The sequence below is a fragment of the Mobula hypostoma genome, chromosome 4, assembly GCF_963921235.1.
Source record: "Mobula hypostoma chromosome 4, sMobHyp1.1, whole genome shotgun sequence".
Lineage (NCBI taxonomy): Eukaryota > Metazoa > Chordata > Chondrichthyes > Myliobatiformes > Myliobatidae > Mobula > Mobula hypostoma.
Window position 1 is genome coordinate 9,575,071 of NC_086100.1, and position 16,063 is coordinate 9,591,133.

General features: G+C 44.7%; 1 protein-coding gene across 1 annotated transcript in view; it reads left to right on the forward strand.

Moving 5' to 3' along the window:
• Positions 1-16,063, forward strand: part of LOC134345119 (segment polarity protein dishevelled homolog DVL-3) — a 189,249-nt gene that overhangs the window by 79,404 nt on the left and 93,782 nt on the right. Inside the window, exon 3 of the mRNA XM_063045299.1 lies at positions 4,472-4,593. Coding sequence (XP_062901369.1) covers positions 4,472-4,593 — 122 coding nt within the window. The remainder of the gene's footprint in view (positions 1-4,471; positions 4,594-16,063) is intronic.

The window sequence follows — 16,063 nt, forward strand, 5'->3', positions numbered from 1 at the left end:
AGTTCTCCCTCATGTTACCCCTAAACTTTTGCCCTTTAACTCTCAACTCATGTCCTCTTGTTTGAATCTCCTCCACTCTCAAAGAAAACATTGTCTATACTTTGTAATATGGAATTGTCCTTTAAGCTTAGCACATAAAATACCAAGTAAGTGTACTCCTCGTGTTTGTGGATTTAAAAGCTGTGAATCCCAGTGCAGATGATGCTGACGTCTGTGGTATGGATATGAAACAGGAGGTGTGAAGGTTGTATGTGGTGTCAAAGAAAGCATTGACCTATCCAGTATTTCCATTCGTTTCTGTTTTTGTTTCAGGTTTCCAGCATCTGCAGTCTTTATTTTACATTTTTATTTGTTTTAAGATTATTTAATGTCGTTTCCAATACACAAGTGTAATGGAGAATGAAATAATAACTATTCCAGATCTGATGCAGCGTAAAAAAACCCACAGAAGATAAGAACACAATAATAAAAAAGCACAATAAAACAATATAGGTAAGGTGCCCGACTTTGGCACTGTACTGCTGCCGGCTCGGCAGTCCTTCCCTGCTCCTCTGCCACACTCCTCCCTCACCATTCCCAACACCCTTTGCTCCCGCCAGCTTTACGAATTCACTCTCTCCTCTACGTTGACAAAATACAGTACTGTGCAAAAGTCTTAGGCACCCTAGCTGTGTATATGTGCCTCAGATTTTTGCACAGTACTGTATAATGGTTTGATTGCATGTCCATTAAGTGATACTAGGCCCAGGAGTGTGTGTACATATGGTGACTCTGACAGCAAGTGATAAAGTAGTGATGGTTGGTGGTTGTGCTGGGTTGGTTAATAGGTGCAAGTGTAGATCGGCCTCACTGCTTGGGGAAAGTAACTGCTTTTGAATCAGGTTGTCCTGGTGTGGATGCTACATAGCCTCCTCAATGATGGAGTGGGACAAACAGTCCGTGAGCAGAGTCTCTCTCTCTCCTTTTTCTCCCTCTGTCCCTCTCACTATACTCCTTGCCCATCTTCTGGGCTTCCCCCCTCCCCCTTTCTTTCTCCCTAGGCCTCCTGTCCTCTCATATCCCTTTTGCCTATCACCTGTCCAGCTCTTGGCTCCATCCCTCCCCCTCCTGTCTTCTCCTGTCATTTTGGATCTCTCCCTCCCCCTCCCACTTTCAAATCTCTTATCCTCTCTTCCTTCAGTTAGTCCTGGTGAAGGGTCTCAGCCCGAAACGTTGACTGTACCTCTTTCTATAGATACTGCTTGGCCTGCTGCGTTCACCAGCAACTTTGATGTGTGTTGCTAGTCCGTGAGCAGGGTGGGTTGGGCCTTCATGATGTTGCCAGTCCTTTTCCATCTCCTTTCTGTATATATGTCCTTGATGGTGGGTAGAATGGTGCCGGTGATGCTTTGGACAGTTTTGACTACCCATCGTAGAGCCTTCCTGTCGGTTACAGCGTACTTTCCATACTGTGCAGTGATGCAGCATGCTGGGATGCTGTCTACTGTGCATCCGTAGGACATGAGTATAGGTGTGAATAGTCCAGCTCTCTTTGGCCTCCTCAGAAAGTAGAGGCATTGGTGAGCTTTTCTGATTGTGCATGTTACAGTGATTTTAAAAACGCAAACAACAGGCGTTCTGCAGATGCTGGAAATTCAAGCAACACACATCAAAGTTGCTGGTGAACGCTGCAGGCCAGGCAGCATCTCTAGGAAGAGGTGCAGTCCACGTTTCAGGCCGAGACCCTTCGTCAGGACTAACTGAAGGAAGAGTGAGTAAGGGATTTGAAAGTTGGAGGGGGAGGGGGAGATCCAAAATGATAGGAGAAGACAGGAGGGGGAGGGATGGAGCCAAGAGCTGGACATGATCCTCTCATATCCCCCTTGCCTATCACCTGCCCAGCTCTTGGCTCCATCCCTCCCCTTCCTGTCTTCTCCTATCATTTTGGATTTCCCCTCCCCCTTCCACTTTCAAATCTCTTACTAACTTCTCCTTCAGTTAGTCCTGACGAAGGGTCTCGGCCTGAAACGTCGACTGTACCTCTTCCTAGAGATGCTGCCTGGCCTGCTGTGTTCACCAGCAACTTTGATGTGTGTTACAGTGATTTTTTTGGGTTTTGGTCATTTACATTTAGCAAATGGCTTCAGCTACCAATCTTCTCACTTTGAATATGTATTGTGAATTTTATTTGGAGTGCATGTCTGAACAATGGGTTCCTAAAAGCTGTGAATCTCAGACCAGTCAATGCTGATTAAAATTTACTTGGATGTCTATGGTGTGCGTGCAAAAAGGGAGGTGTGAAGTTTGTATGCAGTTTCAAAGAAAGCATTGTCTATGCTTTGTAATACGGAATTGTCCTTTAAGATTAGCACATAAAATACCAAGTAAATGTATTGTAGATTTAAAAGCTGTGAATCCCAGTGCAGATGATGCTGACGTCTGTGGCATGGATAGGAATCAGGAGGCGTGAAGGTTGTATGTAGTTTCAAAGAAAGCATTGTCCATACATTATAAATATGGAGTTGTCCTTTGATGTTTAGCACATAATATATTGAGCCCCACTTTGGGCCAGCAGACCTTTCCACTAAAAGCATCTCCATATGATGCCCTCTGGACCTTGTTTTGTCAAATAAAGAAGCTGCTTTGTATCTACCAGTAATTTTCTTCGGCAATTTCATTCATGCAACAACAGCATAGAATGTGTTCTGGGACCGTGAGAGGTGGACATGAGATGTTGGTTAGCTTGGTACAGCAGTGATATTTCGGCTTGTGTCACATATGCAGGCTTATGTAAGCTGATCATTAATTTAACCACACTTACACACTGGGGGCGGCACGGTAGCACAGTGGTTAGGGTAACCAGCACCATCAGTAGGATGATCTGGGATCAATTCCCGCCGATGTCTGTATGTTCTCCCCTTGACCGTGTGGGTTTTCTTCGGCGGCTGCGGATTGCCTCCCGCACTCCGAAGACGTACTGATTAGGGTTAATAAGTTGTGGGCATCCGCACCGGACTTTGAACCGAGTGGTCACAGGTTCGAATTCGGCCAGCTCCTTGCACGCATTCCATCCATGCTGAGTTGAGCGTTGGGAGCTAGCAACTTGACCCCGTAAAACAAAAACAGCAAGTTTGCCTCCTGAAGCACCACAAAGCATGGCTGCCCCCAACAGAATCCTCAGACGGTGTTGGTTGTTGATGTAAATGATACATTTCACTGTTCGATGTTTATTGAAAGTGGCATTACAAGTAGACCAGGTTGTAATGTAAGCTTTTGGCACCCCATTGGCCACCTTAGTACTGAAGTATATTGAGCGCAGGAGATGGGATGTTATGTTGAAGTTGTGTAAGACATTGGTGAGGCCTAATTTGGGGTATCGTGTGCAGTTTTGGTCAAATACCTACAGGAAAGATGTAAATAAAATTGAAAGAATGCCAAGAAAATTTACAAGGATGTTGATGGGTCCGGAGGATCTGACTTATCAGGAAAGATTGAATAGGTTAGGACTTTATTCCTTGGAATGTAGAAGATTAAGGGGAGAATTGACAGACGTATACAAAATTATGAGGGGCATAGATAGGGTAGATGCAAGCAAGCTTTTTCCACTGAGGTTGGGTGAGACTAGAGTGAGAGATGATAGTTTGCGTGAAAGGTGAAATATTTAAGGGGAACATGAAGGGAAACTTCTTCACGCAGAGAGTGGTGAGAGTGTGGAATGAGCTGCCAGCGGAAGTGGATGCAATTTTAATTTCACCATTTAAGAGATGTTTGGATTGGTACATGGATGTGAGGTGTATGCAGAGTCATGGTCTGGGTGTAGGTTGACGGGACTAGGCAGTTTAAATGGTTCAGCACGGACTGGACAGGCCAAAGGGCTTGTTTCTGTGCTGCAGTTTTCTATGACTCTATGTTGGAAATAAAGCTAATCTTTAATCTTTGTGTGACCGTTGTAACCTTGACGTTACTAGTTACCTGAATTTAAATACCTTCCTATTCTGGTTGGTTTGAACTTGTGTCTCCGGCTCAGTGAACATGTGTCTGGATATTAAATACACCAACTTAACCATTATGCCACCATGCCACGTGTACAATAAATGTGCCATGGTTAGCACTTAAAGACTGGAATGTGATTTAGTGGGTTCTTTGTAAATAAAAGTCAGCTTGAAGGCTATCACACACAGTATTTCCTGCCCTCTGGCATTTTACCGGCACTATGCTCCACAGCACATTTCACTGTATGTTTTATCATTTTTGCTGCACATTTGACATATATAGGTAATCAGCCCTAAAGAAGGGTCTCAGCCTGAAACATTAACTGCATCAACATTTCCACAGATGCTGCCTGACCTTCTGGGTTCCTCCAGCATTTTGTGTGTGTTGCCTAGGTCATCTTGCACCATTTTGAGGAGCAGCTCCAAGAAAGGGTTGAGCGTTGCAACATCCTCCCAGTCCGCTCTGACCTTTATTGTCATGTGCTTCTCCCCTCTTGCAGCTGGTGTCAGCCGAGGGCTCCCACTCGGACTCGGGGTCCATGTGCGCGGACATCCAGTCAGATCTGCCGCCCCCCATCGAGAGAACGGGAGGAATCGGAGACTCAAGACCCCCCTCCTTCCAGTAAGTACATTGGGAAGTGTGCTCTGTATTAAGGAGGCCGACTCCGGCATGCAGTAGGAGGACGCTGTTCACCCTCTTGAACCAGTTCCAACATTCAATGAGCTGATGATTATCTTGAAATATCACCTGAGATTTGTTGTTCTGCAGCAGCAATACGTTGCAAAGACAAAATAAAGCTGTGGTTTTGTAAGTCATTAGTCAGACCACGTTTGGAGTATTCTGAGCAGCTTTGGGCCTCTTATCTAAGAAATGATCGACTATGTTTGGAGAGGGTCCAGAGGAGGTTCACAAGAACGACCTCAGGAATGAAAAAGTTAACGTATGAAGAGCGTCTGATGGCTCTGGGTGACTGATGACTCGCTGGAATTTAGAATAATGAGACGGGTTCTCATTGAATCCTATCGAATATTGAAAAACTTGGATAGAATGAATATGGAAAGGATGTTTCAAATAGTTGGGGAGTCTAGGACCAGAGAGCACAGCCTCAAGACAAGGATGTCCCTTTAGAATAGAGATGAGACAATAATAAGTAGGAACAATTTTATTCATACTGGAAAAAAATGGTTTAACTACATAACACCTCATAGGCCTAAATTTATTCTCACAAGTCGATGAATATGTTGTAAAAAGATCGCTCCCTACTCGTACATAGTTTTCTTCTTTTGATTGTTCTTTCTTGCCTCTCCTTTCTATAAGTGTATACCTCAGATAAATATTTTGTGGAGATTTGTGACAAATATCATATGATATATATGTACAGTAGCTGAAATACATCTTATGGAAATGTTTGTCTGATGATGAAATTCAATAAAAAATAAATTACAAAAAAAAAAGAATAGGGATGAGGAGGAGTTTCTTTAGCCAGAGGGTGGTGAGTCTGTGGAATTCGTTGTCATAGTCTGCTGTGCAGCCCAAGTCATTGTTTATATTTTAAGGACTCTACAATTCACATTCTTGATATTTATTGCTTATTTATTATTATTTTTTTCTTTTTGTGTTTGTATAGTTTGTTGTCTTTTGCACACTGGTTGTTTGCCTGTTTTTGTTATGTGCGATTTGTCATTGATTCTATTGTATTTAGTGTGAACACCCACAAGAAAATGAATTCCAGGGTAGTACAAAGTGACATATATGTACTTTGATAATACATTTACTTTGAGCTTTAACTTTGAGGCTCTTGATTAGTCAGGCCATCAAAGGGTACAGGGAGAAGGCAGAAGAATGGGGTTGAAAGGGAAAATAAATCAGCCGTGATTGAATGGTGGAGCAGACTTGATGGACTGAATGGCCTAATTCTGCTCCTATGTCCTATGGTCTTACACTATATAGTTCATAAAATATAGTAATAAAAAAGATTAAAGTAGTAGTGTTGATGGGTCCATGGGCCATTCAGAAATCTGATGGTGGAGGGGAAGAAATTAAGTTTGGCTTCTGTAGGTGGTAATGAGAACAGGGTATGTTCTGATTGATGAGGGTCCTTAGAGGTGGATGCTGCCTCCTTGAACTGACTCCTGTTAATCTGTGTGTTTATAACAAAAATATATCAATCTCAGATATAGAATTAACAGTTGAACCAGCTTCAATAGCCATTTACAGAAGCTATTTCCTAATTGCTGCCGGGGGTTCAAAGGTCCAATGTAATGTCAGAGAAATGTATACAATAGCCAGGGCATCAAAGGGTATGGGGTGAAAGCAGGGGAGTGGGAATGACTGGAAGAATTAGATCAGCCCATGATTGAATGACAGAACAGACTCAATGGGCTGAATGGCCTACTTCCCCTCCTATATCTTATGGTCTTATATACGTCCTGAAATGCTTTTTCTTCGCAAACATCCACAAAAACAGACAAGTGCCCCAAATAATGAACGACAGTTAAACGTAAGAACCCCAAAGTACCCCCAGCTCCCCTCCCTCCCACACATAAGCAGTAGCAAGCAACGATCCTCCCTCCCCCACCAGCAAAAAAAAAAGCATCAGCACCCACCACCGAGCACTCAAGCATGAGCAAAGCATTAGCAAAGACACAGACTTGCAGTTACCCCAAAGACTTTGTGTTTCACCTGGCATTCAGCATTCCACAGGCTCTCCCTCTCTGCCTAATAAGGGAGAAAGAGATGTCTCCATTTTCCCAGTGAGTGGGGAGACATAACAAACAACTCGCTGGTTTGCAACGTTAAAAGTTCGTTACATTGCTTTTTCCGAGCTCTGTTCTCAAAGATCCCGGGTCTCCGGATACACAGCTGTAGATTTTCTGACTCTCCGGATGACACACGGGTCTCCTGCCGTGACACCGACCCTCAATCCACCCGTCTCCAGAGCCCCGAGATCTTAGGCTTCCAAATCCGAGCCGGACTCTCAGTCCGAACCGTTGGCATGCCGAACGACGGCCAGTCCTGAAACCCCGAGAACGGGTCCCATTCCCGCAAGGAACCAAAATCAGCGTGTAACTCCAGGTCAGGATCTTCAAAAGAACCCTGAAAGGGAAAAATAAAGATATTAAAGATGGAAATAGAGCTGTTTCCGAAGATGCAAACAAAGGAGTCGCCGTTTAACGCCATCGTAACTTCGCTCAGCGTTTCCAGATTTCACCTGGGGAAGCCCTGAGCTGAATCTCTCCATAACGGTGGGCGGCTCAGTGGCTCAGATAGTAGAGCTCCTGCCCCGTGACTGCAGGGTCCCAGGTTCAACCCTGAGCTCGGCTCGGTCTGTGTGGAGCTTGCATACGGTCCTGTGATCCTATGCGTTTTGTCAAGCTTCCTCCCATATCCTCAAGCCATGCTGTTGAATTAATTGGCCCCTGTAAATTACCTCAGTTGAGTGGAAATATGTCTCTACCAAAGGAATTTTAAGGGCAAGCCACTTAGATCACATTTCTAAATGAATTAACAGTCGATGTATCAGGCCAAGATCATTCATCAGGACTGGGAAAGAAGAGGGAAGATGGCAGAGTAAGAAGGTGTGGGGGAGGAGGAGGAGGACAAGCTAGAAGGTGACAGGTGAGACCATGGGGCTTCACCTATCATATTCTGATGTTAAGTGTGAGCAGCAACTGAACCTCTTGACCATGTCTGCATGCTTTGATGCATTGAGCTGCTGCCACATGGTTGGCCAGTTAGATCAAGGGAAAGATGTACAGGTGTACCTGATAAAGTGGCCACTGAGTGTATAATGAAATGTATTGTTTTACCCCAACAAACAGCAGAGTCCGAGGATGTGCTGGGGGTAGCCCACAAGTGTCACGGTGCTGCCAGCACCAACAGTCCCAAATTCCATCAGGCTTCTGTTCCTGCTGCTTTTTGAAAGTCAGGGAATGGAAGTTCTCCTCTCCCCAACCCCCATCAGTCCCAGCTCCCCTTGTTATTGTGAGGTTAGCTCTAGGAATTCACCGCTCTGCATGCCGGCTAGCTAATAATGTTCATTACTGGATTAGTCAAGAGTGTGGTTCTGCTGAAGGAGGTGCATTGTGGCCGTCGTTACAAAGCCTCCTTTTATCTTATTATGTTACTGACGAAACTGCCTCTTCGGTATTATTGGGGGTCAGGGGGAATTTTCGGTTCAGTGAGTAGTCCCAGGGTCAGGCACAGAGGAGAGTGAGCTTTCGGTTGCTGGAGTCTGCCCTGCCGTCTAGTGAGATCACAGCTGATCCTTTGCCAGGCGGCACGGTTGCACAATCCTTTATAGCGACGGCATTGGGGGTTCTGTTCCCGCTGCTGTCCGCAAACACTATGCGCGTTCTCCCCGTGGCGACGTGGAGCTGCTCCGGGGGTTCCCGTTTTCTCCCACATTGTGGGTTAGGGATAATGAGCCATGGGCATGCTCTGTTGGCGCCAGAAGCCTGGTGACCCTTGCGGGCTGCCCCCAGCACATCCTCGGTTTGTGTTGGTCATTGACGTAAATAACACATTTCACTGTAGGTTTTGCTATTCATGTGAGAAATGAAGCTGATTCTTAAATCTTCTTTGCATGAAATCTACCCTCTCACCTGACTTCCCTACAAATAGAGTGATTGAGTTGTATAGTATGCCGACCAGATGCCCACCTGAGCTAGTCCCTATTCCCTGAATTTGGCTCATCTCCCTCAAAAACTTTAAAGATGACTTTGGTGTTAAGCATTCTACAGTCTCCCCTGAAATCTACTCATCAGTTCAGGTCAGTGACGTCTCCAGCCTGCTCCATCACGGGCACTGGCGTCCCCACCATTGAGGACATCCTCAAAAGGTGATGCTTCCATCATCGAGGCCCCTCACCGTCCAGGACGTGCTGTCTTCTCATTGCTACCATCAGGGAGGCAGTACAGGAGCCTGAACACGCACACTCGACATTTTAGAAACAGCTCATGAACTCTACCCTCTACTCAGTGTTTTTGCTCCTTTTTTCCGCTAAATGTACTGCACTGCCCTCATCGTCACCATTATGTGCCATGTTGTATGACGTAGGTGATCAGGGTGCCCATGGTTGTTCTTGGCAAATTTTTCTACAGAAGTGGTTTTCCGTTGCCGCCTTCTGGGCAGTGTCTTTACAAGACGGGTGACCCTAGCCATTATCAATACTCTTCAGAGATTGTCTGCCTGGTGTTAGTGGTTGCATAACCAGGACTTGTGATATTCACCGGCTGCTCGTACGACCATCCACCACCTACTCCCGTGGCTTCACATGACCCTGACTGGGGGCTAAGCAGGTGCTACACCTTTCCCAAGGGTAACTTGCAGGCTAGCAGAGGGAAGAAGGGCCTTACAGCTCCTTTGGTCGAGACGTATTTCCACCCTTCCACCCATACTGCACTGTGCTGCTGCCACAAAACGACAAATTTCACAGTGATAATAAACCTGATTCAGATTCTGCTGCTGATTTCGCAAGGGCTACTGAAATGCTGGCTGCCACCACCAGGGGTCACTGAGCTGACATTTAACACTTGGTTGTGTTCTGGGACTTGCGCTTGGGGTAAAAGCAGTCTCTCACTTCTGCTGTCCCTCAGAATTGCTTCACTTCTACCTCAACAGGCAAGAGTTCCTGCAATTTTAGCAGTTGCTTCAATGCCTTTCAAAATCCAAAATAAACTTCCGGATTTCTCTTCCCACCTCGGAGTGCAAGTGCTAGGTTCGCTGCAAGTGGTGTCTACGGCAGTTACGGTAGTGACGAAGGCATTAACCTTGCTAAGCTTCATCAGCCAGGGCACTGAATATAGTAGCTGGAAACTTAGTACGCAATCCCAAAAGGTTAATTTGCAGGTTGAGTCAGTGGTAAGGAAGGCAAATGCAAAGTTAGCATTCATTTTGAGAGACAGTAAGACACAGGAGCAGAATTAGGCCATTCAGCCCATCAAGTCTGCTCTACCATTCATCATGGCGGATCTTTTTCGATGGGATTCCCCCCTCATTCTTCTAAAATCCACCAGGTACAGAGACAGAGCTATCAAATGCTCCTCATGCGTTAATGATTTCATTCCCAAGGTAACAGTAATGAACCTCCTCTGGAGCCCCTCCACATGCAACACCTCCTTTCTTGGGTAAGGGTCCAAAACTGCTCACAATAGTCTGAGTCCAGTTTCATCAAAGACGTATAAAGGCTCAGGATCACATCCTTGCCCTTGTATTCTAGTAATCTCCAAAGGAATGCTAATATTGCATTTGTCTTCCTTACCATTGACTCACCCTGCAATCCTGCAAGAGGACTCCCAGGTTGGTTTGACCTGATTTTTGAATTTTCTCCCCATCTGGTAAATAATCTACGCCTCTATTCCTTCTACCAAAATGCATGACCATACACTTCCCTGCCCTGTATTCCAGTATTCCATCTGACACTTCTCTCCCATCAATTCTGTCATCTAACTTGTTAACATACAATGTAAAAAGTAGTCCCAACAATGAACCCTGCTGAACACCACTAGTCACCAGCATCCACAAGAGAAGGCCCCCCTTTAATCGCACACTTTACCTCCTGCCAATCAGCCAATCTCTCCACACTGGTATCTTTCCTGTAATTACATGCATCACCTCCTGTTTAGCAGCCTCATGTGCGGCACATTGTCAAATCCATTTGGAAAATCCAAGGAAACAACATTACTGACTCCTTTGTCTATCCTGCTTGTTGTTTAAACAAATTCCAACAGATTTGTCAGGCAGGATCTCTTCTTAAGGAAACCATGCTGACTTTAGCCTATTTTATCACGTGCCTCCAAATACCCCAAAACCTCATCTTTAATAATGGACTCAAACATCTTCCCATCTATTGAAGTCAGACTGAACAATTTTCCAGTCCTCAGGAACCTTTCCAGAGACTAGTGATTCTTGAAAGATCACTACGAATGCTTCTACAATCTCTTTAGCTTCCTCTTTCAGAATCCTGGGCTGTAGTCCTTCAGGACCAAGTGACTTATCTACCTCCAGACCTTTCAGTCTGCCAAGCACTTTCTCCTTATCAATAGCAACTACACTTAAGTCAGCCCCCTGACACTCTCAAATTTCTGTCATACTGCAAATGTCTTTCACACTGAACACCATAAGGCAGAGGGGTAGAATGAGGCTGCTTGGTCCATCGAGTCTGCTCTGCCATTCAATCATGGCTGATCCTTTTTTCCCCTCCTCTGCCCCACTCCCCAGCCTTCTCCCTTTAAACTTTGATGCCTTGTCTGATCAAGAACCTTTCAAGCTCTGTTTTAAATACATCCAATGACCTGGCCTCCAAAGCTACCTGTGGTAATAAATTACACAAATTCACCACCCTCTGGCTAAAGAAATTTCTCTGTTTTAAATGGATGTCCATCTATCCTGTGGATGTGCCCACTTGTCCTAGACTCCCTCACCGTGTGGGAGATCTTTCCACATCTACTCAGTCTAGGCCTTTCAACATCTGACAGGTTTCAGTGACATTCCCCTTCATCCTTCCAAATTCCCAGACCCATCAAACATTTCTCGTATGATAACCCTTTCATTCCTCGAATCATCCTTGTGAGCTTTCTCTGAACCCTCTCCAATGCCAGCACATCTTTTCTTCATGCACAAGGACTCTCAAGTCCCTTTGCATCTCAGATTTTTGGATTTTCTCCCCATTTAGAAAATACTCTGCACACTTATTTCTCCTACCAAAGTGCATGACCATGCATTTTTCAACATTGTATTTCATTTGCCACTTTCTTGCCCATTCTTCTAATCTGTCTAAGTCCTTCTACAGCCTGTTTCCCCAACACTACCTGCCCCTCCACCAATCTTTGTATTATCTGAGGACTAGAATATAAAAGCAAGGTTGTAATACTGAGGCTTTATAAGGCATTGGTCAGACTGCACTTGGAGTATTGTGAGCAGTTTTGGTTCCTTATCTAAGAAAGTATGTGCTGGCATTGAAGGGGTCCAGAGGAGGTTCACAAGAATGATCCCAGGAATGAAAGGGTTAATTTATGAGGAGCATTTGTTTGCTTTGGGCTGTACTCTCTGGAGTTTAGAATGAGGGGAAATTGCTTTTAGCACTACCGAATATTGAAAGGTATGACGAGGATGTTGCCAATAGTGGGAGGGTCTAGGACCAAAGGACACAGCCGAAGAATAGGACATCCTTTAGAACAGAGATGAGGAGAAATTTCGTTCACCAGAAGGTGTTCAATCTGTGGAATTCATAGCTGTGTTGGGTCCAAGTTATTGGGTATATTTAAATCCTGGAATATGTGGTCAAAAATGCCGTATGTCTTGGAAAGTTAAAAGAGGCAAAATTGGGATTGTGGAAGAAGGAGAGGAGATAATGACAGGAAAGTTCTCCGAAAGGAGAGCAGGCAGTACTGTGACAGGTGATGGAGCATTCTCACCACTCCCCTGGGAGACAGCAACACAAACAGAATGATGGAGGAACTCAACAGGTCAGGAAACAACTGTGGAGGAGAACAAACAGTCGATGCTTTGGGCTGAGACTGTTCATTGGGACTCCATTCTGCTGTTTTGCATCACCTCCTGAAGATGTCCTTTATGGAGGGCTCGGCTGGTGGCCGTGATGCAGCTGGCTGGGTCTACAACCCTCTGCAGCCTTTTCGGATCCTGTACATTGGAGCCTTCATACCAGATGGTGATGGAATAGCTTGTCACGCAATTAGAGGTTCGTCGCGATGACTTCTGTGGGCATCACTGAGTCATGGTTGAAAGAAGGTCACACTTGGGAGCTTAACAACAAAGGATATACTTTTTATTGAAAGGACAGGCAAGAAGACATAGATGGTGGTGTGCTTCTGTTGGTAAGAGATGGGATTACATCTTTAGAAAGGTGACATAGGGTCAGAGAATGTTGAATCTTTGTGTATGGAGTTAAGAAACTGCAAGGGTTAAAAAAACATTATGGCAATCATATATAGGCCTCCAAATAGTAGCCAAGATGTGGGGTTGAGACTACAAGGGAATTGGAAAAGGCATGTAATAAGGGTAATGACACAATTGTAATGGGGGCCTTCAATATGCAAGGTGATTGAGAAAATCAGATTGGTGTCCGATCGGAAGGGGGGAATTTGTTGAATGCCTACGAGATGGCGTTTTAGAGCAGCTTGTGCTTGAGCTGACTTGGGGAAAGACTATCTTAGATTGGGTGTTGTGTAATAAACTCAGACCTTATTAGGGAGCTTAATATAAAGGAACCCTTAGGAGGCAGTCATCATAATATGATTGAATTCATGCTGCAGTTTGCAAGGGAGAAGCACAAGTCACATTTATCGTTATCGCAATGGAATAAAGGGAATTACAGAGGCACGAGAGAGGAGCTTGCCCAAGTGGATTGGAGGAGGAAACTGGCAGGGCAGAGATAGCTGAAGTTTCCGGGAATAGTTTGCAAGGCACAGGATAGATATGTTCCACAGAAGTTGTTCTCAAATGGCAGGGTTAGGAAACCATGGCTAACAAGGGATGTTAAGGACTGCATAAAAGCCAAGGAGAGGGCAAAAATAAGTGGGAAATTGGATGATTGAGAAACTTTAAAAATCCAACAAAAGGCAACTAAAATAGCTATTGGAAGGGAAAAGATTAAATATGAGGACAAACTAGCTGATAATGTAAAGCAGGATACTTTTTTTTTCAGTTATACAAAGAGTAAAAGGGAGGTGAGAGTTGATATTGGACCATTGGAAACTGGTGAGGTAGTAATGGGGGACAACGAAATGGCAGATGAACTCAATGGGTACTTTGAATCACTCTTTTCTGTGGAAAACTCCAGCAGTGTGCCAGAGGTCTATGAGTGTCAGGGAATAAGAGTGAGTGCCATTGCTATTACAAAGGAAAAAGTGCTAGGCAAACTCAAAGGTCATAAGGTAGATCCATCACCTGGATCAGATGGACTACATCCCAGCATACTGAAAGAGGGTTGTGAAGAGATAGCGGATGTATTGGCCTTGATCTTTCAAGAGTCACTTGATTATGGCATTATTCCAGAGAACTGGAAGATTGCAAATGTCACTCCACTCTTTAAGATGGGAGGAATCTAAAAGAAAGGAAATTATAGGCCAGTTAGCCTAACCTCAGTGGTTGGGAAAGTCTATTATTAAGGATAAGGTTTCAGGGTGCTTGGACATCAATGATAAAATAAGTCAAAGTCAGCATGGTTTCTGCAAAGGGAAATCTTGGCCTGACAAATCTGTTAGAATTCTTCGAAAAGTAACAAGCAGGGTGGACAAAAGAGAAGCAGTGGATGTCATTTACTTGGACTTTCAGAACACGTTTGATAAGGTGCCATACATGAGGCAGCTTAACAGAATAAAATGCTATGGCATTACAGGAAAGATACTGGCATGTATAGTAGAATGGCTGACAGACAGGAGGCAGAGAGGGGGAATAGAAGGAGCCTTTTTTTTGGTTGGCTGCTGGTGACTAGTGGTGTTCCTCAGGAATCAGTATTGGGACAGCTACTTCTCACATTATTTGTCAATGCTTTAGATAACGGAATTGATAGCTTTGTGGCAAAGTTTGCGGATGATATGAAGATAGGTGGAGGGGTAGGTAGTGCTGATGAAGCAATGCGATTGCACCAGGAAGTTGGAAGAATGGGCAAAAAAGTGGCAGATGGAATACAGTGTTGGGAAATGTACGAATATGCATTTTGGTGAAAGGAACAATAGTGCAGACTATTATCTAAATGGGGACAAGATTCAAACATCAGAGGTGCAGAGGGACTTGGGGGTCCTCGTGCAAGACTCCCAGAAGGTTAATTCACAGGTTGAGTGTGTGGTAAAGAAGGCAAATGCAATGTTGGCATTTATGTCAAGGGGAATAGAATATAAAAGCAAGGAGATAATGCTGAGCCTTTATATGACTGTAGTCAGGCGCACTTGGAATATTATCAGCAGTTTTGGGCCCCATATCTCAAAAAATGATACGTTGTCATTTGAGAGAGTCCAGAGAACGTGGATGAGATTTTTCCAGGAGTGAAAGGGTTAACACATGGGGAGTGTTTGGCGCCTTTGGAATTTAGAAGAATGGGGGTGGAGGGAATCTCATTTGGACCTACCGAATGTTGTGAAGGACTGGATATGGTGGCTGTGGAGAGGATGTTTTCTATGGTGGGGCTATCCAGAACTGGAGGGCACAGTCTTGAAATTGAGGGGCAACTTTTTAGAACAGAGGTAAGGAGGAATTTTTCAGCCGGAGAGTAGTGAATCTGTGGAATGCTCTGCCACAGACTGTGGTGGAGGCCAAGTCTGTGTGTATATTTAAGCCGGAAGTTGATTGTTTGCTGATTGGTCAGGGCATCAAAGGCTATTGAAGAGCAGATTATTATTTAAATGGTGAAAGATTGCAGCATGCTGTTGTGCAGAGGGACTTGGGAGTGCTTGTTCATGAATCGCAATAAGTTGGCTTGCAGGTACAACAGGTTATTAAGAAGGCAAACAGAATGTTGGCCTTCATTGCTAGAGGGATTGAATTTGAGAGCAGGGAGGTCATGCTGCAACTATACAGGGTACTGGTGAGGCCGCACCTGGAGTACTGTGTGCAGTTCTGGTCTCCATACTTGAGGAAGGATATACTGGCTTTGGAGGCAGTGCAGAGGAGGATCACCAGGTTGATTCCAGGGATGAAGGGGTTAACCTATGAGGAGAGGTTGAGTCACCTGGGACTATACTCTCTGGAATTCAGATGAATGAGAGGGGATCTTATAGAAACATACAAAATTTTGAAAGGAATAGATAAGATAGAAGTAGGAAAGTTGTTTCCATTGGTAGGTGAGGGGACATTGCCTCAAGATTCAGGGGAGAAGATTTAGGACGGAGACGAGGAGAAACAGTTTTTCCCAGAGAGTGGTGAGTCTGTGGAATTCTCTGCCCAGGGAAGCAGTTGAGGCTTCTTCACTAAATATATTTAAGATAGGTTTTTACACAGTAGGGGAATTAAGGGTTATGGGGAAAAGGCAGGTAGATGGAGCTGAGTTTACGGACAGATCAGCCATGATCTTATTGAATGGCGGGGCAGGCTCGATGGGCTGGTGGCCTACTCCTGCTCCTATTTCTTATGT